General features: G+C 43.3%; 1 protein-coding gene across 2 annotated transcripts in view; it reads left to right on the top strand.

Moving 5' to 3' along the window:
• The first annotated feature begins 7,415 nt into the window (after positions 1-7,415).
• col5a1.S (collagen, type V, alpha 1 S homeolog) overlaps positions 7,416-27,124 on the top strand; it is a 113,627-nt gene continuing 93,918 nt past the window's right edge. For both annotated transcript variants that reach the window (XM_018232589.2, XM_018232588.2), the window contains exon 1: positions 7,416-7,893. In XM_018232589.2, the coding sequence (XP_018088078.1) occupies positions 7,791-7,893 (103 nt within the window). In that variant the 5' untranslated portion in view covers positions 7,416-7,790. The remainder of the gene's footprint in view (positions 7,894-27,124) is intronic.

The raw sequence follows: 27,124 nt of genomic DNA, 5'->3' as shown, positions 1-27,124 counted from the left end.
AGCCATATGGTAATAAATCATTTGGTTTTTAACCCGGGCCACAGAGTTGTCTCCTGTACACATGAGAGTGGGCTTGTATAGGGGCCTACAGAGGGATTGACTGAGAAGACATTTCAATATATATTAGTCAGTTCCCTTCTAGCCCCCCCCCCATACCGCCAGCTCTGGAGCCACTTATGTGTATAGAAGACTACTCTGTACACACAATTCTGTTTAGTGGGACAGTGATTTTGCTGTAGGTACCAGTAACTTCTTCAGCTGGGCCCTCTTCAGGTAGAATCACAAGTATGAATTAATGAATTAAAGGAGAAGGAAAGGTTAAAACTAAGTAAGCTTTATCAGAAAGGTCTATATGAAAACACTAGTAACCCCTCAAAGTAATGCTGCTCTAAATTCTCTGTCAAAACAAAACACTGCATTTTTTCCTTCTGTTGTGTACACTTGGGCTTTTGCATCAAACTTACTGTTTACAGCATAAACCTCCAGGGCTTGGGCTTGAGCATGCTCGGTTTGCTCCTCTCCCCCTCTCTCCTCCCCTCCCTGCAGTAATCTGAGCTCAGAGCTATGAGTGAGCAGGGAGAGACTCAGGCAGTGTCTAGAGCTGTTTACTCAGGTAAGGAAAAGCATTGTAAAGAATAAAAATGATGTTCTAGCTTGCACTGTTGTGGCTAATCTATTGGCAATAAACTGCCTTTCTTTTCCTTTATGCTGTAAACATCAGGAAGACATGTTTAAAATCTCTTTAAATGTCTATAACTCAAATTGAATCCTTTTTGTGTTGTGTCTTTGCTTGTGGTAAAAGTGAGGATGCCACCATGTCCACAACTGCTTCATAAACATTTCAGGAAATGTAGGTAAATTCTAGATTTTACTGAACTCTAACTGGTGAATGTGTCCTACCTATCAGCAGAATTGTTGACAGCCAATGGCCTTGCTATTCCAACATTATACCATGCATGTTGAATGCTGCAGTCTGGGAGATTTCATAGCAGCTTCTGACCAGTCATTTTCTACCTAATTTAAAACAAATGTCCTGTGGGTTCAGTAAGGTACATGACTCAAGCAGGTTGTGAGTCACTCTATAAATATGGATCACAGCTGCAACCTCTTTGTCTATCGATTCAACTAATTCTCTACCTCACATTGTACAGGACACAGTTGTGATTTTTCTTGTGCTCAAAGGCCTTGGACTGGCACAGGTACAGGGGGCAATATCAATGTAAGGTGGGAAATGGTAATGCAGGACTGGGTGGGGACACTGATTAAAGCCCTGGCCTAGGGTGCCAAAATACCTTGGCCCGGTCCTGCCTGGAATTGTTCCATGAACCAAGCTATAAGTCACTTTATTCCTAACAATGCTTTAACAAGAATAAATTAGGAGTTTTATTATAAGTATATCTGGCAGTTTGTGAGGTTGCTCTGCATTTATGGGTGGTCTATATAGACCCTGGCAGCTGGCGATAGACCCTCGCTTTTGCCCTGCCTTTTTCCCCCACAAATATTTTCCTGGTTGCTACGCTATTGTATCATAATCTGCTAAGCCTTTGTGCTTGCCATTGCTGTGAAGCTTTAATCGTATAACAATATTTCATAAGGGTAATGGGCAGCTATGTGCAGTACATGATGGATTTGCATTATGGTAAGAGAATGAGGTTGTGACCAGAGTGATTAGAGAATTTGTAGAGCTGCACTAATCAGATCCCTTTTCTCACCTTTTACTTACATCCCCTCATGCTCCCATCGGAAGGAGCCTCCCAAAATCTTTAAATGATAAACCCTAATTACCTACTGCCATCATTTTGTCCTTCTGCTTCTACTAGAAGCAACATTTTCTTTTTAATATTGGAAAAGCACTAGGCCTACCCATAAGGCATCTTAGGGACAGGGTTTTTTTGTCCATGGGACCTTTTGTTCCCCAGCACATAATTGGGAGTCTTCTGTGTGTCAGCTCCTGGATCAGGTAGGGACACTAGTGTGCTTTATTTGGCATCCCATGTTGGCTTGTATGTCAGTTGCCTCCTGTGGTGGTGGGTGCTAGTTCCCCAAATGCTGTTCCAGGTGCCTCAGGTAAGTGCTGATGTTGACAGTAAGCTTGGGAGGTCTGTCTACCTGGGACATGAATCTGGTGTCCTGCAATATGGTGCTTGATTGCATAAGGTATGTGTTCTAACCTTTTTTTTTTTTTGCACCCTTGGGCGCCAAATTACCTTGGCGAAGAGGACATGTTAGACACTGGCACTATGGCACTTTATGCTCTTAAGCCCCCAGTCTTTTGGCAATGGAGGTAGAGACATTTCTTTAAACCCATCTGACAGGCTGGGTCTCTACACAGCCATATTTTTATGATTTTATATATTAATATTCTCATTTTTTGCACTTTTTGGATCATGTACAATAGACCTCTTGGTGAAAGCATGGATCTGGATGGGGGGATATGTTACCTTTAGGCTCTTTCCTTTCTTGAAAGCTGGCCCCACCATGGCCTGCAGAAATCATTTGGTTCCCTTTGGAATACCATTTGTTTGTCCCATCCCCTTATATGCCCTTAGGCTGGAAGGGGAAGGACAAAGAGATGTCCATATCCTTGTGGCTAAACTCTCTACACTCTCTTGGCCGGGGGTCCCCCTAGCCTCAGGTTTCAGGAGCATTTTACTCATTTTGGCCAGGTGGACTTTTAGTTGTCAAGACAATGGGTGCCTTAAAAAGCTAAATTTTGTCCACAGGTCTGTTTTGGGACTGGCCCATTCTTCAAAATATTCCTTATTGTAGAAGAATAAAAACCTATTAGGGTTGAATAGATTTTGTAACTCCGGAAAGCTACAAACATTAAGGATTGACATGGGAAGCCATTGTAAGGAAGGGTTATAAAGTATAGTGAGTAGTACAAGGCAGAGGTATAATTAATAATTGATTCAAAGAGTAGAGTTGAGTGCAACAAAGAGGATATTGCATGAATACAAACCAATCAACCAATAGCACTTTTAGACATGAAAGGGCTATTGGAACACTGCCCAGCACAGACTATAACACATTGTCATAAATCCGCCATGTACCCCTTCTCTTTGTGTATATTAGAAATAAAATCCTGGAAATGAAAGGTCTCTGCCAAATGTTATATCCACACTGATGAGCTCACCAAGGCTGTTATATCAAAATATTGTCATTCAAGGAAAAGCTACGAAATAAACATCCTTCCTTGGGTACATAGAAGTTAAGGCACATTTTCCTATATGCAGATCATAAACACCGTCAGAACTTCGCATATTCACACACTGAAGTTCCTTTTTTATATTTTATGTACTGAGGAATATTACACCATATACAAAAGGCTGAAAATACCAGAAGGCATTGATGGAAAGTCCCTCTGGAGATTAAAGACGTAGCCACAGCTAACAAGAGTCTGGAAAATCTGACAGAGACCTGAGGTGTCTAATATGACACCCACTGAACCCTATGCAGTTTGACTTTCCTTAATTCCCCCTCGGGCCTTAACTGTTAGATTCCACAGGATTGAGATGCAGTGGAACATTGTGCAGGGATAGCTAGTGTCAATGCTAAATTCAATGCTATCTGGCTACCATAGAGAATATTGAGGTCTTTATCTTTACTTGATGGGACTCTTTAAGAAAACCTCAACCCTCAAGCTACACCGAAACATAGTCCTAAAGCTTAATTTACTTGATATGAGTTTGATTTAGAAAAAAACGGGTTCAAACTATGTATGGATTTCTTTTAATAGGCATTTTACACTCTCACTAACTGTGTTTTGAGGATCTTCAGTTTCACTCCTCAGCAGGGCCTAAAGGTAACTCCTAAAATAAAAATGCCACAATAAATGCCACATCATGGGTGCCCCAAGGCCCCGCTGCTATTCGTCGCCCTTGTCCTGTCCCCTTCATTTGTGCACTGTGCAAATTTTCATCATTGGGTCTGGAGCATTGGGGATTGGCACAAGGGAAATCTATTGTATGTCCTGTGCACCCCAGTGCTTCCATACCAATGAGGCTCTAGTTGGGTAGCATGCCGCCCCATAAAAACCTGTCGCCCTAGGCCTGGGCCGTTGTTGCCTTTCCCTAAATCCAAGCCTGGCTGCAATACACAATGTTCCTATAGAATTCTCCTCTCGAATGTAGAATGCATTATAGCCAGTTCTTATACCAGTATAATTGACATCACTGGTGACATCACAGCAATAGCCATAGTCCTTCCGGTTGGAGGCAGATGCCATTCTGGGTGACAATACAGGGATCTCATGGAATTTTCTGTTGAGGTAATTTGCCATTGTGTTTGGCACGGCACTGCTGGAATTCCACTGAGCTGTTGGTTGGAACCAGCTTAAAATGCCCTTGTAGGGGGCATCCCATAGGGATGTAGTTTGGGAGATGGGCATATTGTTCAGGATTCTTAGCTGTCCAGCCACCTTGTTTGCAAGGTATATGGCATAGCCTACTACTTGTTCTACATGCCTCAGTTGTTGGTTGCAGCTGAAAGTCATCAGTGTCAGATAAAGCAACATTGATCATTATTGTCATCCCGACACTGTAATTTAGCCACAATAGGCATGAATTTTCTTTATTTTGCACACATTTATTTACTTGGATCCTGCAAGAGAGAGTGGATGCATTTGGCATGGCCAGTATATTACTGCTTGGAACGCAGATACCTTTCCATGCTCCAGAGATCAATTCTTTGTGTTTCCTGATCATATGCTTTTTATGGTTTTGCTATCACTTGCCAGAGCCACCTAGTAAATAAATCCTTGGTGTCGGTTAACTGAGCATCTGTTCATTCAAATAACACTGCTGCAAACATTTCCACTTGAATTGAATCTAGCTTGAAGAGTTTTGTTTTAGCATTTTGTCCTATCATGGCCACAGGTACTTGCAAAGCCAGTGATCTCTTCCTCCATTGTTCAATGGCTCAGAGACATATATCTATCCTTCAGAAGCTGAAAGTTATTGAGGCCTTGCATAACAAAACATGCATAACCAAAGGGTGACAAGGTGCCTCCTCATACTTGGTCCTAAACCCATAGTGACTGACACTTCTGCCTCTCTAACTCACTTTTAGAAGAATCTAACCCCATAATGTCAAGGCATCCATTCCATGAATTTTTAACAATAACAGTACACCCCCCCCCACTTACCTGAAAAACAAAATGATACAGTGGTATAAAATAAGGTTCATTCGTTCATTTGGGCACTTGCACTTGCTGCTGATCCCAGATCCCATTCTATCATGTTCTTTATCTTATCCTTGTGAGTCCCAAGCCCAGCATATATCATACCAACTCAACTATGGTAAAGGTCCATGTGCTCACTGTTTTCTTAATCCCCTTCCTTAACATCATCTCCTTTCTGCGCTTTCCCCTTTGTTTTGTATTTCACTCTGCTTTTACTGTTGTGCCAAAATGTGTAATTTTGCTGCAAATCCATGCCTTGCGAATACAATTAACTCATCACTGCCACAGTTCCTTCCCAGAAACTATTATCCCGCTGCTACTGTAGGCACCATCTCTCCCTACTATACCTGCTATCCCACAGTCACACTCCCTTCCCAGAGACTATTATCCCACTGCTACTATAGGCACCATCTCTCCCTACTATACCTGCTATCCCACAGTCACACTCCCTTCCCAGAGACTATTATCCCACTGTTACTATAGACATCATCTCTCCCTACTATACCTGCTATTCCACAGTCACACTCCCTTCCCAGAGACTATTATCCCCACTGTTACTATAGGCACAATCTCTCCCTACTATACCTGCTATCCTACAGCCACACTCCCTTCCTAGAGACTATTATCCCACTGTTACTATAGACATCATCTCTCTCTACTATACCTGCTATCCCACAGTCCCTTCCCAGAAACTATAATACCCCTGCTACTATACCTGCTATCCCACAGCCACACTCCCTTCCCAGAGACTATTATCCCACTGTTAATATAGGCACCATCTCTCCGTACTATACCTGCTATTCCACAGTCACAATCCCTTCCCAGAGACTATTATCCCACTGCTACTCTAGGCACCATCTCTCCCTACTATACCTGCTATCCCACAGTCACACTCCCTTCCCAGAGACTATTATCCCCACTGTTACTATAGGCACAATCTCTCCCTACTATACCTGCTATCCCACAGCCACACTCCCTTCCCAGAGACTATTATCCCACCACTACTATAGACACCATCTCTCCTTTCTATACCTGCTATCCCACAGCCACAATCACTTCCCATAGACTATTATCCCACTGCTACTCTAGGCACCATCTCTCCCTACTAACCTGCTATCCCAAAGCCACACTCCCTTCCCAGAGACTATTATCCCATTGCTTCTCTAGGCACCATCTCTCCCTACTAATCTGCTATCCCAAAGCCACACTCCCTTCACAGAGACTATTATCCTACTGTTACTATAGACACCATCTCTCCCTACTATACCTGCTATCCTACAGTCACACTCCCTTCCCAGAGACTATTATCCCACTGTTACTATAGGCACCATCTCTCCCTACTATACCTGCTATCCCACAGCCACACTCCCTTCCCAGAGACTATTATCCCACTGCTACTCTAGGCACAATCTCTCCCTACTATACCTGCTATCCCACTGTCACACTCCGTTCCCAGAGACTATTATCCCACTATTACTATAGGCACCATCTCTCCCTACTATACCTGCTATCCCACAGTCACACTCCCTTCCCAGAGACTATTATCCCACTGTTACTATAGGCACCATCTCTCTCTACTATACCTGCTATCCCACAGTCACACTCCGTTCCCATAGCAGGGGCTTGTTGGAGATGGGGTACAAACAGTTGTGAGGTTAGTTTCTCCACTGCACCCCTTTGCTGCCCACTTATCTCCCTGCCCTGGTAATTGTTGTTATTAAAATACACTTGCCCCTACTATACATGTTATGTCACTGATACAGTTCTATCTCTCTGATTGTTCTTCCCATGACTATAAACATTGCCCTTACAACTCTGAAGTAAAATGCAAAGTCTTGCCCTTTACCTAACCTCTCCCTTTTATGTTCCCCTCTTGCTCTGATTTATGAACTTCCTCCCAAAGAGGTGCAGGAGCAGCTGCAGTGAATTATTTTCTTTTACCACTTGGTAAATGTGCTGCTAATTTTACAAATTTTTTCTTTTCTGAAAGCTGCCGCACTGAACAGCCCTTTCACTGATGTCAGATTTGGGGGGGGGGGGCTTTCACTTTTTTATTTTAGTGATTATCTTAACTTATGGAATGTTCCCGTTCCCTTTCTGATCTTGCCCTGCTGCCACACACTCCTCTCACAGACTTCTGCAAACATTTTTTTTTTCTACAAACTTTTATCCCTCCCCCTCTTCTCCCTACACCCCCTTCCTGATCCCAGTGTAAAGGGGGCAGAGCTTCCACTTGTAAAAGTCCTGATTTGCTGTTCCTCTCTGCGACTGACAGTCTCCACACAAGCCTAAAAAAGGGTTTTCACTCTCCAATCGGTCGACAAGGGGGCATCATTTCTGAAGGCAACCCCAGTAGGACCAGACCAGAGGGAGAGAGAGAGAGGGGACAGGAGGAACAGAAGGAACCGTGGGGTTTGCAAACACACAAGTCCTGTCCAACTCCCCCTACATCCTCACACACATCCCAATGGCTTTATAAAAGTTGCTGGTTCAGCAGGGTCTTTGCCCTATTCTCTTTGCCCCCCATCCCTTGATTTTGTTGCATTCTAAGATCTAAAGTGGGGACACGTCAAACTGAAGAGATTGCCCCCCAAAAGCGGAGGAGCTAATGAGTATGGATTCCCACACGAGATGGAAAAGAAGAAATTGGACAACAGAGTGGCCCCTCCTTGTAGCATTATCCTTGTCTATATGTTGTCGGTTCAGCGCAGGTAAGGCACCAACTACTCCTTTTATTTTGGACTTTCCTAAAGTTCTGTGCAAAGCTTCCAGGCTGCACCATGGTTGGGATATTCAGGGATAGAACTCATTCACCCTTGATACAAACAAAAGATTTTGGATAAAATGTGCAACATTGTATCACTTTGCCCTTAATTGTCGCCCAGTTCTGGGGGCAACTTCACTTTCCCCTCTTGTGTTTCCCCTGCTCAGCCCAGCGCTTACAAGCTCTCTGACATGGAATCTTTTTAAGCAACTTTTTCCCTTTTTGTATTTATCCTTCAGACTACGAAAAAACTTGCCCCCAAGTGGTGCATTTGGAGTATTACTGCCCTTCCCATCAGTACTAGAGGAATCCTAGTAACCAGGGCAGGAATTTAAGGCTATCTTATTAGAAGGGATTTTCAATTTCTGCTTGGTGTTTAGAGATAAACATTTAAAATGTGGAGAAATCTTTGATTTTGCTACAGAGATCTCGTTGTAGAGCAATGCAGCTGAAGGGCATATGTGATTTTTCTACAAATGAAACAGGGTGAGATTGAATCAGTATATTGTGTTGGTTGTGCAGCTACATTTGGGACTATGGGCAAATATAAATGGCTGAAAACCTCTCTGCCAGGGAGATGCATGGGTGTGTTCCCTGTGTGTTGCATAGAGTGGTTAGATGCAGCCGCTGGGAGGCATGGAAGCCCCAAATCTCTGTTTCAGGCTTTAAAGCGCAACAGACACCAGTCCATGAAATGGAACCGGCACATGTTTTAAAATAAGCTCTGTAGAATACCATGGTTTTCGTGCACAATCAAGGATATATGATCAGCTTTCGTTTACCCTTTATCCTTCATCTCCCAGCTTGGATTGCAACTGTCGGCTGTTCTAATTCCCCCCATAATTATTTAACGCAAGGGGGCAATTGTAATAGTTTCACATTTCCTTTTGTGTTTTATATAAGGTACGGACATTCATTGCTGGAGATGGATGGGACAAATCTGACTTGTCTAGGAAACTTCTGAAGTTGGAGTTCAGTAGGCACGGGTCACATATTGGATAAGGCTGTTTCCTAATGTGACAGATGTGTAGTCAAGGGTCTCTGTAAAAGTGCAGTTTGTGTTGCGCTGGGGGCTTCCTGCTGGTCACATTCAGAGGGCGGAACACACAACACCTATGCCACCCTACAAAGGGATTTTTTTATGCCTCAGGCTGACTTAGACTTCTATGACATCATCATTTTGATGTCATCTGGAAATGCTGGAGAGTGCTGAGTTAGACCATATAGACCTCCACTAGCTAATTGTTATAACTATTGCGATGTTTGATATTGCTTCATTTTTTTGTGCATTTGTTGGGTCGGAGCGACAGCGTTGCTTCTCTTTTTAGTGCTTTGTGCAGGGAACACAATTTAATTAGAAATTATTACATATAATTGGGAGCTGCCATATTACTAGAATAAATCCCTACAGCAACAATAATGACAATAATAGCAGCATCAAGCTCTGTGCTTGTTTATAAAGTTGGCTATATGTGTATAGATCTGCTTGTTGTGTGCCAAGTTGGACCGATCCATTCATTGGATTGCAACTAGGGCCTGTTCCTATGTGGAACTTTCATGGCAGGGTTTTCCAGCCTTTCTGTCCAAGTCCAAGTCAGATTTTAATCAGGGAGGTCATTGTAACCCGACGTGGCCCTCTTGCACTGAGCTAACCAATGGACCATAGGGAACAGGGTTTGGGTGGCTGAGACAGGTGTATTAGCAGCAGGTTATCACGATCTTGCAGCTCTTGTTATCCCAGCTGTCATTTGCTGTGCCCAGATTATCACTGCGTGACCTATTTCCGATTTTAAGTGTGAATGCTTCCTAAAAATGCAGCTGATGTTTATGGCTTCTTGAAGAACATCTCCAGCTGGTGGTGGTGACAACCAGAATTTCCCAGGGGGGCCTTAAATACAGTACTTTACTTCCAAGGGCCGTGAACTGCAAAAGTTTCCTTTTCTTTCACCTTTTCATTATGATCACAATATCTCTGCTCTGGCCATTGAAAGCCCCCAGGATTTCTGATGGTGACCTTGCATTTGCCACTGTAACTCAGTTCATAGAAGGGTTAACGGTGTAACTTGAAATTCCTGGGTGTTTTCCTGCGAATGACTGGAACGAATGAGTGAATCGGCATAATACAAGATGCAACTAATTTGTATAAGGCTAAATATATATTCAGAGAATCCAGGCATCAGATGTTACAGATGAGAGCCTTTCCCAAGTCCTTCTCCGCTTAATAAGGATTCGGTCCTGATTGCAAAAGCCTGTTGTCCAGCTCTTTAAACCTGCAGAAGAAAAGCGTGTTAAAGCTTTAGAAATAACACTGCGTATGTTTTATTTGTAAGCGATAGTTTGTAAGTGATTGCTAGGAAATATATAGCTTGCACCAGGCCTGTTATTGTAGAACATAATTTGCTAAAGTGTTGGCTGTCTTTCATGGATTGAAATGAGCTCTGCACATGTCTTGCTAGTGGTGGAACTACAGGGGGTGCGATTGTACCAGGGCCCGTGTTCCCTGGGATGACAATTCGCTTGCCCGCGTTGCCGCCAAGAAGACCACTTCTAGAAGGGGGTGGTGGGGCCACTGTGTCTTGTTACTGTTATAATGATATATTTATTATGGGCTGCATATAAACTATAACCAAGTATCCTTGTAAAGGGTGCTTAGTGATGTCAGTTGTGTCATGACTCATACCCCCAGCTGTACAACATCAGGACAATAGATTTTATTCTTAATATGGTCACAGAACCCCTCAGTGACTTCTAATATCCTTATCATTTACAGTAGGGGGTACATTATCCCTTCTAATACACAAGTGATACTCAGAGTTCCCTGTATAACTCAGCCTGCAGCCTTGTGTCTTTATATGGTCACAGACCCTCTCAGTGACTTCTAATCTCCTTATCATTGACCGTAGGGAGTACATTATCCTTTATAATACAAAAGTGATACTCAGAGTTCCCTGTATAACTCAGACTTCAGCCTTGTGCTTTTACCTTGGCACAGAACCCCTCAATGCTGCTAATATCCTTATCATTTATAACAGGGGTATTGTTCTGGCATTTTTGCTGAAATGTCAACTTCACAAATGTTTGAGGGTGGGCCATAAATTCGCAACCTACTGTACGCAGGAATGGATTTTGAGTTTCTGCACCCCAAGGCCAGACCCCTCGTTTGTCCCACCACTTTTAAAGTGCCCCCAACTGTGGCCTGTACGTATGAGTTCATTCCCTACTGGGATTTTTTCCTAATGCTGTGTGTATTATGGAATGCTTAAATCCTTGATTCAGGGCTATTAAGCCCTAAAATCAGATGAACTGCCAAACAGATTATCACCACCCAGGGTTTATGTGCCGTAGAGAATGAGACATTAGCTCATGGTCAGCAGTGGATAAAGATGGCAATGGGCATCAGAAACCCACCTTTATCCTTGGGTGCCAAGGTAATTTCCAACCAACTTCTGGCACCCAATAGGACGTTAAAAGCTCTATATATACTGTTCCACCAGAGCAACTGCCAACTCTTAAACTAAAGGAAATGACTTTGGAACAATGGAAATTAAGTTGCTCATGCTGAGGGAACACATGTGCAGCCCATGGAGCATGTGTGTCAGATCACCCACATGAGAAGTGTGCGCCTGTTAAATAAAGCCATTAAGAATGTTTAAAGGGCAGGATCACTGGCAGTTTGTTTTAAGTCCATTTATGATGCTTTTATCACGTTACCAATTCTCCGTAAGTTTCCCTTTGGTGACTGTTGAAGCTGATGTCATCTTTGTTGAAGTTAATTGGATGTGTTGTGTTTGATGGGCAGTCTAGGTGGAAATGGTTAGTTGAGCAATGGGTTTGAGTGGGCTGACTTGGATACAACTTATCCACACCTTTTATCATTGTGCCTCATTGTTTAGACCAGTGAACCCCAACCAGTGGCTCATGAGCAACTCTTCAACCTCTTGGATGTTGCTCCCAGTGGCCTCCAAGCAGGTACTTATTTTTGAATTCTTGGCAAGGTTTAGTTGCATAAAAACTATGTGTACTGCCAATAAGGGCAGAAATACATGGTCAGATTCGGGGAGATCTCCTCATCTTTGGGGCGACTAATCTCCCCGAACTGCCTCCCCCTGCCTTCCCGCCAGCTAGAATGCAAATCACCGGCGGGATGGCACGTGGGGGGGGCTATTTTTCCAAGTCACCCAAAGTTTCCTCGTGAGGTAACTTCAGGCGACTTCGGAAAACCAAGTGTTTCATGTGCCATCCTGTCTGCAATTTGCATTCTAGTCGGCGGGAAAGCAGTTCAGGGAGATTAGTCGCCCTGAAGTAGAGGAGATTTATTGCAGGGCAACTAAATGGCCCCTGGTCTAGACCCAATGTCCATACCTTGAGGCACCATTGCTGTGGGCATATCATTGTGCACACCTGTCTGCTAAAGATAATGACTGACCCTTGAAAGAGTTGTATAACATCAAGTCTACAAGAGGAACATGAGGTGGTTGCTTGACTGCCCAGTGAAGGTGTTTATCCCTACACCTCTTAACACACAGCTAATAGTCACCTGCGGGGGTCAATATACATAGGAAGGACACCCTGCGGGGGGCCTGGGTCTGCTTCCTTTGTAGGGTGACTCCTGTGATTTTAACAAGTTGTGGGGTCCAGAAAACAATTTGCAGAGAGGCCTTGGCACCCAAAGTTACACCACTGGAAGACTTGTTGAAACTCACCCTCACCAAGTTGAAATCCGGCTATTGGAAGCCAAAACAGACGTGATCCATTAATTCGAGGAATACTTAATTGCTTAAGTTACGAGAGTTTTGCCTTGAAGTGTAAAGATGGTAGCCACATGTAAGTAATGGAAAGTAATGACATCATTCCTGGATGACATGAAAGTTTCCAAGTAAACTGTATCTCTCACGTTATGGCAGAGCCATAATGTTCTTGACTAATGCAACTAAAAGTGCAGGATCTCATAGGCACTAGTTATCTCAAGAACAGTTCTGAAGGCTGAAATGGTGCAGATTATCTCTAAAGAACTCCTGCTAAGAACTCCTTAAAAGCCACTTAGAAATAAGGAAAGGAACTGCTCCCTTAACCTAAGTTTGTATGATATATAGGGTATAAACCCCACCTGGGGTTTAGAGGTAGGAGGATTTTTGCTGTGCTTTTCAGCGTTCTGCAATGTTAAACAATTCTATTTGTTGATAATACAATTATATTGTATATGTATCATGAGCTATATGATTGGGTCTAATCAAGTGGAATCACACCCAACCCACTGACTTATGACTTAAACCCAAACTAGGCCCAGATTTTGGCCTTGGGCTCCCCTTGGATGCAAGGTCCTAGCTCCTGAAGCCCTTGTGGGCGTGCGCATGCTCTGGAACACAGCCCTAGGCAACCCGGTCAGTTAACACCGCCCCCTCATGTCTGGGTATATGCATACATATATGCACCATAATGGAGGGGCAGTTTAGGATAGGGGGTGAGGGAGGGAGGTATGGAGGAGGAGGGAGGGACGGACAGTGGAGCAAGCAACAGAGAGGGTAGGCAAGAGCTGCAGAAGGGAGAAAATCCGGAATAGGGGTAGGCAGAATAATCTTGAACAGGCACTTGCCCAGCGCCCTAGGCAGGTGCCTCTTCTGCCTGACCCCGTCCCACAACAGCCTTATGCTCTATACCCTCCATAAAAAGCATATGTCATTGAAAGGCCTGGGTCTAGGGCCTAGGGCATCTGGCGCAAGGACCATGCGGCCTAGGGACGCCTGAGACTGAAATTTTGACCTGTGTACAAGTTTAGGAATGTTAAATCATTAGGGTTTTATAGATACATAGGTTACCATGATGCCCATGATGCTAATTCTGCTGTCACAGAAAAAAACTGCTGCTTGTCTTTTTTGCAAAGTTTGTACCTAAATGACATCTGGAAGGTAGTAAATCATATATCACACCAATGACGTTCACTGTAGGATGCCTATGTGTTGGTTATGCTCAGTAGATACACACATTACTTTTCCTAGGTGGTAGCTGGATTCTCCTGTAGACTAAGTGCATGGACACTTTTGTTTCTCCCAGTGGCGAGAGTGCAAATTACCTTTAATCCTTGCCTGATCAGAGCAAGGGAAGAGCTTGCCTTTTATTCTTAGCCTGCTGCCAAGTGTTTTCTACTTTATTCTAGCTTCCTTAAGTACCTATCAGTCTTTCAGAGTAGGGGAAATGGAAGCAGACGGAAGCAGAGGGTCAAGAAGGGTTTTCGTTTTATAGTGCAACTAAAGATCTGTAATCTATTGTCATTTGACAGCAACCATTGACCTTTTGGAATGTTTTTTTTTGAATTCCACATTTGGACCAAGTTTTAGTTGCTTAAAAGCCTGGTGTTCGTCCAAACAGAGCCTCCTGTAGGCTAGTAGTTCAAATAGGGTCTACCAAATCACAGCCCTTATTTGGCACCCCAGGGACTGTTTTCATGCTTGCATTGCTCCCCAACTCTTTTGACATTTTAATGTTGCTCATGGGTAAAAAAGGCTGGGGACCCCTGCTATAGCAACTTCTGGGCACAATGGACTTGCCTACAGTGTATTGGTGGATCAGGTGCATGGGCCATAAGTGGCGAGATGATTGCTGAAAAGGAGTTGTTCTTCATATGTAGCGGTTTTTTTTGCCTTCACGTGACATACACATAAGATGATGCGTAACTGGGTATGGTATGTCGTTGAGGCCTGTTTATTGAGAACATGTGAATGTGCAGATGGAATGGGTGATGCTAACTTGGTAATTCGTGCATTTGGCACAGCACAGACAGCAATTTATTTCTCTTGTGCCCAAGAGGCTATTGTGTACTGTAATCATATCCCTTTCTGGTCTCCTTTTTAGATCTTCATAAGATCCCTTCATCCTTAATGCTCAGAAACATGCGTCATTCTTCAAACGCTGCCTACTTAGAGTTTTTTAAGAAGCTGCTTGGGTTAAAGGGTAAATTTGTGCGTCTGTTTAGTCCCGACAGTTGATAATCCACAGCATGCCCTGATGTGCCGTAACTGGATTTCTGCAAAACTCTTTGAAATGAGAGAGACGGATCATAGGCTATTGGTAGGAAGGTGACAAATGGTAGACATACCGCTTTAATAATACTGGGATTTCTGTTCATGTGCAGACTGTGAGCATGGCATGAATTGTAGGGCCTATGTTTCCTTATCACCATTGCTGCGGTTGTATGCGATAATCACAATGTCTGTACAGGGTGTTAAATATATTATTGTACGTGATGTGGATCTAAGACATCTGGCTTAGCGGTGCCAGATAAAAGTGCTGTGCTTGTAGCCGGAGAAGCCTTGTGTGCTTACTTTAAGCAAAGTGTTTGGAGAAGCCTTCCTCTAGGGAGAATGGTTTATATAGGAAAAATCCCACATGAAAGGACTTGTTCAGGCAGGATTTTTAAGACATTTTCCTGTTCTTATAATATAAGCCTGTGTCAAGATGCAAGCACAAAGTCTGTTTCATATGGAGTACACCAAACTTTAGCCTGTACATCTGATTCAGTAGACCTGGCCTTCCTATTCAGCTCGTGTAGCTTTTATATATTCATATTATGTAACGTAATCCAAGCCATTCTCAGTTGATTGATGCAGAAATGCATTGCTTTCAGATTTCCCAAAACTAGAGCAATGCAGCCCATGTTTGGAGATCTGGGTTTGCCACTCTGGACTGGTGATATGGACTGGAAGAGAAAGATGATCTGATCAATGTTCATTCTGTGCCATTCTGTTAGTTACAGGTATCTACAGTACATAATAAGGAGGAAAAATGTCAAATAACGGCAGTTGTAAAATTACCCAAGACCCCTGAACTAAATCATTAACCTACCATACAACTAGGCATATGAGAGACTAACCGCCTGGGCTGATACTCTTGCACTTTCATTTGGTATATGTTGCTTGCTCATCTGGACCTCCCAGCAGTCAGTGAAGCACCTTGTTTGCCCACAAATGTGGCAATGGGGACAGAAGCCAAGGGAAACCAGTAATAGCTGGTACAACTTAATTTTGGAGTCCTACCAGAAGCTTGGCTTCTCATAGTGGGGGCTTGTGTTTATTATAGGGGTGTTCTATAATCTAAACAAAGGCTGATGCTTCATTGGAGCTTTGGCATAACTCTTTCCTTATCTGCCTAGAGCAGTACATTAGGTGAGCATATTCTGACACAAAACTCTCCCACGCTCTTATCCTAATGAGACCATTACTCTTAATCTACAATGAAAACATTAAAGGCCAACCACCACTGAATTGTGATAGAGAGATCATGGAGGTGGTGAAAGTGGAGCGGTTTCTCAAAAATAAAGACTATAAGGCTGAAGTTGACTAATAGTATAATGATACCAGCTTGCGCACCCTGGCTCTCCATGTCGTGAAACCCCGATGCCCGGTGAAATAGGCTTCGTTATCCTCCAACAATAGTAAGTATAATAAGTTCAAAGGGCACACAGGTCAAAATTCAAGTAGGGACAACCCCTTGCTGAGTTTATTTGCAAGGTGCACCTTGCAAATAAACTCAGCAAGGGTTTGTCCCTGCTTGAATTTTGACCTGTGTGCCATTTGAACTTATTTTACTGAGGTTGACTAATGCCATCAATCCGTGACCCTTGGTCGCATCATTAAAAAGATCAGACATGGTGATAGTCTAGAAGGTCCATTGGTTTACTTGTAAAAATGTTTAAGCACAATTTAAATGTTATGATATCTACATTTTGTGCTTTAGAATGAAGCCATTTCAGACACTGGTTTTGTTTTATGCCTAAAGCCTTCTAGGTCCAGCCATATCGGCCATTGTGTACGTGCTTTGTCTTCCCCTCTCCAGCATATGCATTTTTCATTTATCTTACAGTCATTCGTCAGTCTCATCCGCCGTTCTGAATGTATTTAGCGCATCCCTAGTATCGCCGCTTTGTTACCACTTATAACAGATTGCTAGTAAGTCTCTCACAATGGATTATATCTTACTTGGCACTATAAAAATGGCAGCTGGCTGTGCAGACTGGAGAGGAGCTCATTCTGTTCTCTGTCCTTATTCAGGCTGATTGGTTCTCGGCAGCTGTAACGCTTTTTCTTTCTCCTTCTATTGAAAAGTATATTCACGTCCTAGAAGATGCTGTTTCTTTTGTATACTTCCAATATTTATTTCTGCAGATTGTGCACACACAGGCAGTTTTTTTACTGACACTCGGGTTATCTAAATAGACTTGTACATCCAATCCACATAGTTAGCATAGAAATGGAGCTCCACCATTGGTTCTCACTAGCTGGAAAGATTTATTTTATTTGCAATGTCCGCATGTTTAGGGATTCCATGTAGTAACTATTTCCGTCCTACTAATGTATTCGACGCATAAAGCTGCCCATAGACGTTCAGTCGTCCATAGCAATCTTCTGACCTGCAACTAACCATTCAGATTAAATAAAGTAGTAAAAATAACAAATCAGACAATATTCTGGCCGTGACAGCAATCGTACAAAAGTTATATCTGACAAATAATAGTGACAGTAGCCCATTGAAATTATCGGTATCGGACAGAAACATTCTAACCTGTCCGACTAAACGACCAATCGCCATGGCATGAAAAATGTTGGGATGATCCACACACTTTTCGAATATCATACGACCATTAGTTTCGTACAACTTTATCTTTGTGTATATGACCAGCTTTACTTTTGTGCCTTTGGAGACGCTGATATGGGAAAGCAAGACCATTCTTTGTGATGTGTAATTGTTCGTTCACAGTACTGTATGTTGGGATTATACTGTGTGAACACAATGTTAATGATGTTAGAGGGCATCAATGTAGGAAGCATGGAATTGTCATGAATGCCACACTCTAGCTTTAAAGATGGCCATAGCTGTAACAATTACAATCTTTCCTGGAAAATATTTTTTGTATTGTTGGTTTCAATATACAAGTGTAGAGTTGACTAGTCATATATACAGATAGAATCTGATGATTCAGCACTTTCTAGTCGCCGATGTTTGGTTGCCTTCAAATTAAAATTTTCCTCCTGGGCCGATCGACAAGCCGACCAATATCCACCATACATGCACCAAATATTGTATGAAAATGTGTTTCTTACGATAATATCGGTGCATGTATAGCCACCTTAAAGTGGCAATACATCCGACCGATTGGATACCACTGACCAATCAGCCCATTGGCCAAATGAATGGAGATTGTACAAAGGACCTAAAGGTGACCATAGACACATGATGATATCGTACAAAACACATTTTCATATGATATTTGGTGTGTGTATGGCAGGAGATGAGCTGACCGATATCGGCAGAAGGCTTGGATATTGGAGGGCTCATCGATCGGCCCAGGCAGAAAATTTTGATCGAGTGCCTTTGAAGGCAACTGAACATCGCCCATTGTTAATGCTCAATTGTCAGATACAGGTAGAATTCTATTGTTTCTACCTGTATATCTGACGATTCAGTTCTACACATGTGTATTAAACCAACAATCTTTCTTGGAAACACAGTATAGTCACCTTTTTATCATTCCAATTTTTCAAACATTGGAACAGCATTTGTCAATGAACCATGCAATGACCGACATGGTGCATCGGCAGATTACATTTCCTTCCCAATCCCCACGTATGCAGGTAGTGTTCTCTTGGCATCTGCCCTATAGAGACTCTGTCGATGACAATATTCCTGCGTGATCCTGTGCTTTACACATATATATATAATGCATTTTCATTTATTCAATGGGGCATTTAGTGTAAGGGTGAGCCCATAGGCTTGGAGAAAATTCATCGCAGATTCATCCTGTTCCGTAGCTGACGTTATTATAGGGTTTTTTTCTCAACATTTACTTATGTTATAGCTGTTTAAAAAGAACAGTGGAAACAGTGTTTTACATCTTTGGGTTAAACCCTTTGAACACTGAAGCTTAGCTCAAAGCAATGCAGGCATTGTCCAGTCTGAGAAGATGTACCTGTACATCATATTTAAGCAGTGGGGTACAGTAACTGAACCCACATCAGTAATGTCTCTCTAACTTGCAAAGGATTCATTTATACACAATCTCCTTTTAGTTGGCATAATAACCACTAAATCCAACTAATGCTCTGAATGAATTCCCGTGTGACCCAGGCTTATGGCAGGGCTCTCCATCAGCCTTTAGATGCTACAGACTATTGAAATCCATTTAATTGCTAAACAGTATTTAGCAGTGGAGAGGTCATCAGTAGCTCATAACCAGAAGACATTTTTGTTATGTTTTGGGTAGCCGAGGATAAGGAGACTATAACAGTGCTTTATTAGCAGAGTCATGGAGGCATTACACAAAAGTAACTTTCACTTTCCCTTTTAAGCTGACAGGAAGTATGCACAGTAACTCATGTAGACAGTGACACCTGCAGGCCATTTGTATAAACACCACATATTCCCCCTCTTTGGTGTAAGCATTTGGATAACTATAATAAAGAACAACAATGCATCTTAAAGCAATAATATACATTCTTCACATCACATAGTCCTTGGTCCATGAAGGTAGTTTTCTGATTCTCTCAGTACGCCTTATAGGTTCACGTTCTTCAGGCCTATTGCAGTTGACATCAGGAGTAGGAAAATGTCCTTCATCAAATGGAGCTTCTCCAAAGTCATATCTAACAGGAGCAAGACGACTTGCATTCCATATGCGTCCATCAGACAGTTCATTTGTGTATGGTCCTCTCTGGCGTCTCACTTCAAGTGGAGTAGTAAATTAAGATTGTCCTTGTTTCAGTATTCCTGGTTTCTTAATTCTGACTAAAGATCCAGGCTGAAAGTGTACTTCTCTTGCACCACATTTTCTGTCAGTATAAGCCTTGCATTTGGCTTGTTGACGTTTCATAATGTCAGCAGTAGATGATTTTGTAGGCACAGTATTTTGTGGAAGTTTGATGTCTGCAACATGTAACTTAGTGCACATCTGTCTGCCGTGTAATAATTCAGTAGGAGATGATTGGGTTGTTGCATGGCTCGTTGCTCTGTAGTTATGTAGGAACTCTGTTGTAAATACTTTCCAAGATTTCCCAGTAAGATTTACTGTCTGTAGTGCTTCTTTCAGACTTCTGTTTAATCGCTCGATTTCTCCATTTGCTTGTGGGTAATAGGGATGTAGCGAACGTCGGAAAAAAAGTTCGCGAACATATTCGCGAACTTGCGCAAAAATGCGAGCGGTTCGCGAACGGTTCGCGAACCCCATAGACTTCAATGGGAAGGCGAACTTTAACATCTAAAAAAAAAATTTCTGGCCAGAAAAATGATTTTAAAGTTGTTTAAAGGGTGCAACGACCTGGACAGTGGCATGCCAGAGGGGGATCAAGGGCAAAAATGTATCTGAAAAATCTGCCTGTGTGTGCTTGGAAGAGATAGTGTAGGGGGAGAGCTGTTAGTGATTTCAGGGACAGATGATAGTAAGTTTGCTGGCTAGTAATCTGCTTGATACTGCTCTGTATTGGAGGGACAGAAGTCTGCAGGGATTTGAGGGACATTTTAGCTTAGGTAGCTTTGCTGGCTAGTAATCTACTGTTCTCTTTAAACAACTGCCATACGTTGACCTTGTAGGCATTGTTTGCCCAGTTTTTTTGGACGCAGCCACTGAAGCACAGTTGCCAGAAAAAATATGCCATATAAATGCTGAAAATAGTAATTTTTCGCCATACGTTGACCTTGTAGACATTGTTTGCCCAGTTTTTTTGGTTGCAGCCACTGAAGCACAGTTGCCAGAAAAAATATGCCATATAAATGCTGAAAATAGTCATTTTTTGCCATACGTTGACCTTGTAGGCATTGTTTGCCCAGTTTTTTTGGTCGCAGCCACTGAAGCACAGTTGCCAGAAAAAATATGCCATATAAATGCTGAAATAGTCATTTTTTGCCATATACGTTGAGTCAACGTATGGCAAAAAATGACTATTTTCAGCATTTATATGGCATATTTTTTCTGGCCTCTGTGCTTCAGTGGCTGCGGCCAAAAAAACTGGGCAAACAATGCTTACAAGGTCAACGTCGTTGACCTTGTAGGCATTGTTTGCCCAGTTTTTTTGGCCGCAGCCACTGAAGCACAGAGGCCAGAAAAAATATGCCATATAAATGCTGAAAATAGTCATTTTTTTGGTCGCAGCCACTGAAGCACAGTTGCCAGAAAAATTATGCCATATAAATGCTGAAAATATCAATTTTTTTGGTTGCAGCCACTGAAGCACAGAGGCCAGAAAAATTATGCCATATAAATGCTGAAAATATAAATTTTTTTGGTTGCAGCCACTGAAGCACAGAGGCCAGAAAAATTATGCCATATAAATGCTGAAAATATGCATTTTTTTGGTCGCAGCCACTGAAGCACAGTTGCCAGAAAAAATATGCCATATAAATGCTGAAAATAGTCATTTTTTGCCATACGTTGACCTTGTAGACATTGTTTGCCCAGTTTTTTTGGTTGCAGCCACTGAAGCACAGAGGCCAGAAAAAATTAAACCAGTAGGGTTTGCACCCTAGTTTGTAACAGTGGCGGAGGGAGGAGGACGCTAAAGGACAGCTGTGTGTGGAGTCATGAGGCTTGAAGAGAAGGACAGCTGCATAGAAGTCAGAACAAGTCTTCCGGCGTGCAGTAACCCTCCGAGATCCACCCCTCATTCATTTTAATAAAGGTCAGGTAATCGACACTTTTGTGACCTAGGCGAGTTCTCTTCTCAGTTACAATCCCTCCTGCTGCACTGAAGGTCCTTTCTGAGAGCACACTTGAGGCTGGGCAAGACAAGAGGTTCATGGCAAATTGTGACAGCTCTGGCCACAGATCAAGCCTGCACACCCAGTAGTCCAGGGGTTCATCGCTCCTCAGAGTGTCGATATCTGCAGTTAATGCCAGGTAGTCCGCTACCTGCCGGTCGAGGCGTTCTTTGAGGGTGGATCCAGAAGTGTTGTGGCGCTGCCTTGGACAGAAAAACATTTGCATGTCTGACGTTACAGACTGGCCAAAGGGCTTTGTCCTTGCAGGTGCGCTCGTGGCAGGATTACTGGCACCTCTGCCCCTGGAATGTTGATGAGTTCCTGAAGTGACATCACCCTTAAAAGCATTGTACAACATGTTTTGCAGGCTGGTTTGTAAATGCCGCATCTTTTCGGACTTGTGGTATGTTGGTAACATTTCTGCCACTTTATGCTTGTACCGAGGGTCTAGTAGCGTTGCGACCCAGTACAGGTCCTTCTCCTTAAGCCTCTTGATACGGGGGTCCTTCAACAGGCATGACAGCATGAAAGACCCCATTCTCACAAGGTTGGATGCAGAGCTATCCATCTCCGCTTCCTCATTATCAAGGACTGCATCATCCACGGTCTCCTCCCCCCAGCCACGTACAAGACCAGGGGTCCCCAAAAGGTCACCACTAGCCCCCTGGGAAGCCTGCTCCTGTTGGTCCTCCTCCTCCTCCTCCACAAAGCCACCTTCCTCCTCTGACTCCACTTCTGGCACCTCTCCCTGCGTTGCAGCAGGTGCCTGGGTTCGTTCTGGTGATTCCGACCAGAAATCGCGCGCTTCCAGCTCCTCGTCACGCTGGTCTACAGCCTCATCTGTCACTCGTCGCACGGCACGCTCCAGGAAGAAAGCGAAGGGTATTAGGTCGCTGATGGTGCCTTCGGTGCGACTGACCATATTTGTCACCTCTTCAAAAGGTCGCATGAGCCTGCAGGCATCGCGCATAAGCACCCAGTAACGGGGGGAAAAAATCCCCAGCTCTGCAGATCCAGTCCTACCACCCAGTTCAAAAAGGTACTCGTTGACGGCCCTTTGTTGTTGCAGCAGACGTTCCAACATAAGGAGCGTTGAATTCCAGCGAGTCTGGCTGTCAGAAATCAAACGCCTGACTGGCATAGCGCTGCTGAATGTCAGCAAGGCGTGCCATGGCTGTGTAGGAACGTCTGAAATGGGCCGACACCTTTCTGGACTGGGTGAGAACGTCCTGGAATCCTGGGTACTTGGAGACAAAACGTTGGACTATTAAATTTAACACATGTGCCATGCAGGGCACATGTGTTAAATTGCCCAGTCTCAACGCTGCCAACAGATTGCTTCCATTGTCACACACCACTTTTCCGATCTGCAGTTGGTGTGGGGTCAGCCACCGATCGGCCTGTGACTGCAGAGATGACAGGAGTACAGATCCGGTATGGTTTTTGCTTTCCAGGCACGTCATCCCCAAGACAGCGTGACAACGGCGTACCTGGCACGTCGAATAGCCTAGGGGGAGCTGGGGGTGCACAGGTGTGGAGGAGGAGAAGGAGGACCCAGCAGCAGAGTAAGAAGAAGAAGAGGAAGAAGACGAGGTAGAGAGCGATGGAGGAGTAGAGGTGGTGGCAGAACCGCGTGCAATCCGTGGCGGTGACACCAACTCCACTGTTGTTGTTGAGCTACCCATTCCCTGCTTCCCAGCCATTACCAAGTTCACCCAGTGGGCAGTGTAGGTGACATACCTGCCCTGACCATGCTTGGAGGACCATGCGTCAGTAGTCATATGGACCTTTGGCCCAACACTAAGTGACAGAGATGCGGTAACTTGGCTCTGCACATGTTGGTACAGGTGTGGTATTCCCTTTTTAGAAAAAAAATTGCGGCTGGGTACCTTCCACTGCGGTGTCCCAATTGCTACAAATTTGCGGAAGGCCTCAGAGTCCACCAGCTGGTATGGTAAAAGCTGGCGGGCTAAGAGTGCAGACAAGCCAGCTGTCAGACGCCGGGCAAGGGGGTGACAGTCAGACATTGGCTTCTTACGCTCAAACATGGCCTTCACAGAAACTTGGCTGGTGGCAGATGACTGGGAATGGGAACAGGTGGTCAAGGTGGAAGGCGGAGTGGAGGGTGGTTCAGACGGGTCAAGGAGAGCAGAGGTAGAGCAGTAAGATGCTGGACCAGAAGGAGTGTGGCTTTTAGTTTGCCTGTTGCCTTTGAGGTGTTGCTCCCAAAGTGCTTTGTGCTTGCCGCTCATGTGCCTTCGCATAGAAGTTGTACCTATGTGGCTGTTGGGCTTACCAAGGCTCAGTTTCTGACTGCACTCATTGCAAATTACAATGCTTTTGTCAGAGGCACACACATTAAAAAAATCCCACACTGCTGACTTTTTGGAAGTGTGCGATCTGGCGGTAACAGTAGAAGTTGGCGGCATTGGCGGCAATGGCGGGTGCGTTGGCCGGCTGAACACAGGTGCCGATACATGTTGTTGCCCTACTGATCCCTGCGGGCTGTCCTCCCTGCTTCTTCTAAGTCTTATTCTCCTACTGCCTCTCTGACTCTCCGTCTCTCCATCTGAACTACCCTCCTCTTGCTCTCTTCTACTAGGCACCCACAAAACATCAATCTCCTCATCATCATTCTCCTCAGATGCATCAATTTCTTCTGACACATCACAGAAGGAAGCAGCAGCGGGGACCTCCTCCTCATCACTCATTATGTCCATCTCTATCGTGTTCTCTGCCAGAATTAAATCTGGTGTAAGGTCCTCATCTCCTTCATCTTCTTCTGGCAATAATGGTTGCGCATTACTCAGTTCAAGAAACTCATGGGAAAATAACTCCTCTGACTCCAGTGAAGAAGGGGCACCGGTGGTGGAGGAAGTGTTACGTGGGGTGGCCATAGCAGTGGAGGATGAGGAGGATGTTGTGGTAAAGTTAGAAACGGTAGAGGATGGGGTGTGCTGTGTAAGCCAGTCAACTACCTCTTCAGCATTTTGGGAGTTCAGGGTCATTGGCTTTTTAAAACTGGGCAATTTGCTAGGGCCACAGGATTGCATAGCAGCACGGCCCCTAGCACGGCCTCTGCGTGGCGGCCTGCCTTTGCCTGGCATTATTTTTAAAAAAACAACAACAACAAAAACTCAGTTGGTTTTTCTGGAAACAATAATACACACAGCTAGATGGCAGTTTGAAGAAAACAGTGTGCAAATAATGCCTACAAGGTCAACGTATACACTACTACAGTGGTGGATACGGATTACGTAAAATATATGAATGCTGCTTGAAAAAAAGTAACTCAAGTGGTTTTTCTAGAGACGATAATATTATCAATATTTAGACAAAATGTGAACAAGCTCACACAGCTAGATGGCGGGTTGAAGAAAACAGTGTGCAAATAATGCCTACAAGGTCAACGTATACACTACTACAGCGGTGGATACGGATTACGTAAAATATATGAATGCTGCTTGAAAAAAAGTAACTCAAGTGGTTTTTCTAGAGACGATAATATTATCAATATTTAGACAAAATGTGAACAAGCTCACACAGCTAGATGGCGGGTTGAAGAAAACAGTGTGCAAATAATGCCTACAAGGTCAACGTATACACTACTACAGCGGTGGATACGGATTACGTAAAATATATGAATGCTGCTTGAAAAAAAGTAACTCAAGTGGTTTTTCTAGAGACGATAATATTATCAATATTTAGACAAAATGTGAACAAGCTCACACAGCTAGATGGCGGGTTGAAGAAAACACTGTGCAAATAATGCCTACAAGGTCAACGTATACACTACTACAGCGGTGGATACGGATTACATAAAATATATTATGGCTGCTTGAAAAAAGTCACTCCGGTGTTTTTTCTGGAGACGGTAATATTATGGATATTTAGACAGAATGTGAACAAGGTCACACAGCTAGATGGCGGGTTGAAGAAAACAGTGTGCAAATAATGCCTACAAGGTCAACGTATACACTACTACAGCGGTGGATACGGATTACGTAAAATATATGAATGCTGCTTGAAAAAAAGTAACTCAAGTGGTTTTTCTAGAGACGATAATATTATGGATATTTAGACAGAATGTGAACAAGGTCACACAGCTAGATGGCGGGTTGAAGAAAACACTGTGCAAATAATGCCTACAAGGTCAACGTATACACTACTACAGCGGTGGATACGGATTACGTAAAATATATTATGGCTGCTTGAAAAAAGTCACTCCGGTGTTTTTTCTGGAGACGGTAATATTATGGATATTTAGACAGAATGTGAACAAGGTCACACAGCTAGATGGCGGGTTGAAGAAAACAGTGTGCAAATAATGCCTACAAGGTCAACGTATACACTACTACAGCGGTGGATACGGATTACGTAAAATATATGAATGCTGCTTGAAAAAAAGTAACTCAAGTGGTTTTTCTAGAGACGATAATATTATCAATATTTAGACAAAATGTGAACAAGCTCACACAGCTAGATGGCGGGTTGAAGAAAACACTGTGCAAATAATGCCTACAAGGTCAACGTATACACTACTACAGCGGTGGATACGGATTACGTAAAATATATTATGGCTGCTTGAAAAAAGTCACTCCAGTGTTTTTTCTGGAGACGGTAATATTATGGATATTTAGACAGAATGTGAACAAGGTCACACAGCTAGATGGCGGGTTGAAGAAAACAGTGTGCAAATAATGCCTACAAGGTCAACGTATACACTACTACAGCGGTGGATACGGATTACGTAAAATATATGAATGCTGCTTGAAAAAAAGTAACTCAAGTGGTTTTTCTAGAGACGATAATATTATGGATATTTAGACAGAATGTGAACAAGGTCACACAGCTAGATGGCGGGTTGAAGAAAACAGTGTGCAAATAATGCCTACAAGGTCAACGTATACACTACTACAGCGGTGGATACGGATTACGTAAAATATATGAATGCTGCTTGAAAAAAAGTAACTCAAGTGGTTTTTCTAGAGACGATAATATTATCAATATTTAGACAAAATGTGAACAAGGTCACACAGCTAGATGGCGGGTTGAAGAAAACAGTGTGCAAATAATGCCTACAAGGTCAACGTATACACTACTACAGCGGTGGATACGGATTACGTAAAATATATTATGGCTGCTTGAAAAAAGTCACTCCGGTGTTTTTTCTGGAGACGGTAATATTATGGATATTTAGACAGAATGTGAACAAGGTCACACAGCTAGATGGCGGGTTGAAGAAAACAGTGTGCAAATAATGCCTACAGGGCAAATAATGCCTAAAAGGTCAACTTATACACTACTACAGCGGTAGTAAAATAAAAAAAAGTAAAATAAAAAAAAATGAATATTAAAAAAAAAAAATTAAAGTTGGTGCTGCTGAACTACTAGGAGCAGCAGATTAGCACACCAGTCCCACTCCCCAACACTGCTAG

This window comes from Xenopus laevis, chromosome 8S (assembly GCF_017654675.1).
Source record: "Xenopus laevis strain J_2021 chromosome 8S, Xenopus_laevis_v10.1, whole genome shotgun sequence".
NCBI lineage: Eukaryota > Metazoa > Chordata > Amphibia > Anura > Pipidae > Xenopus > Xenopus laevis.
Note: the sequence above shows the minus strand (reverse complement) of the source record. Positions and strands in the feature narration are given on the sequence as shown.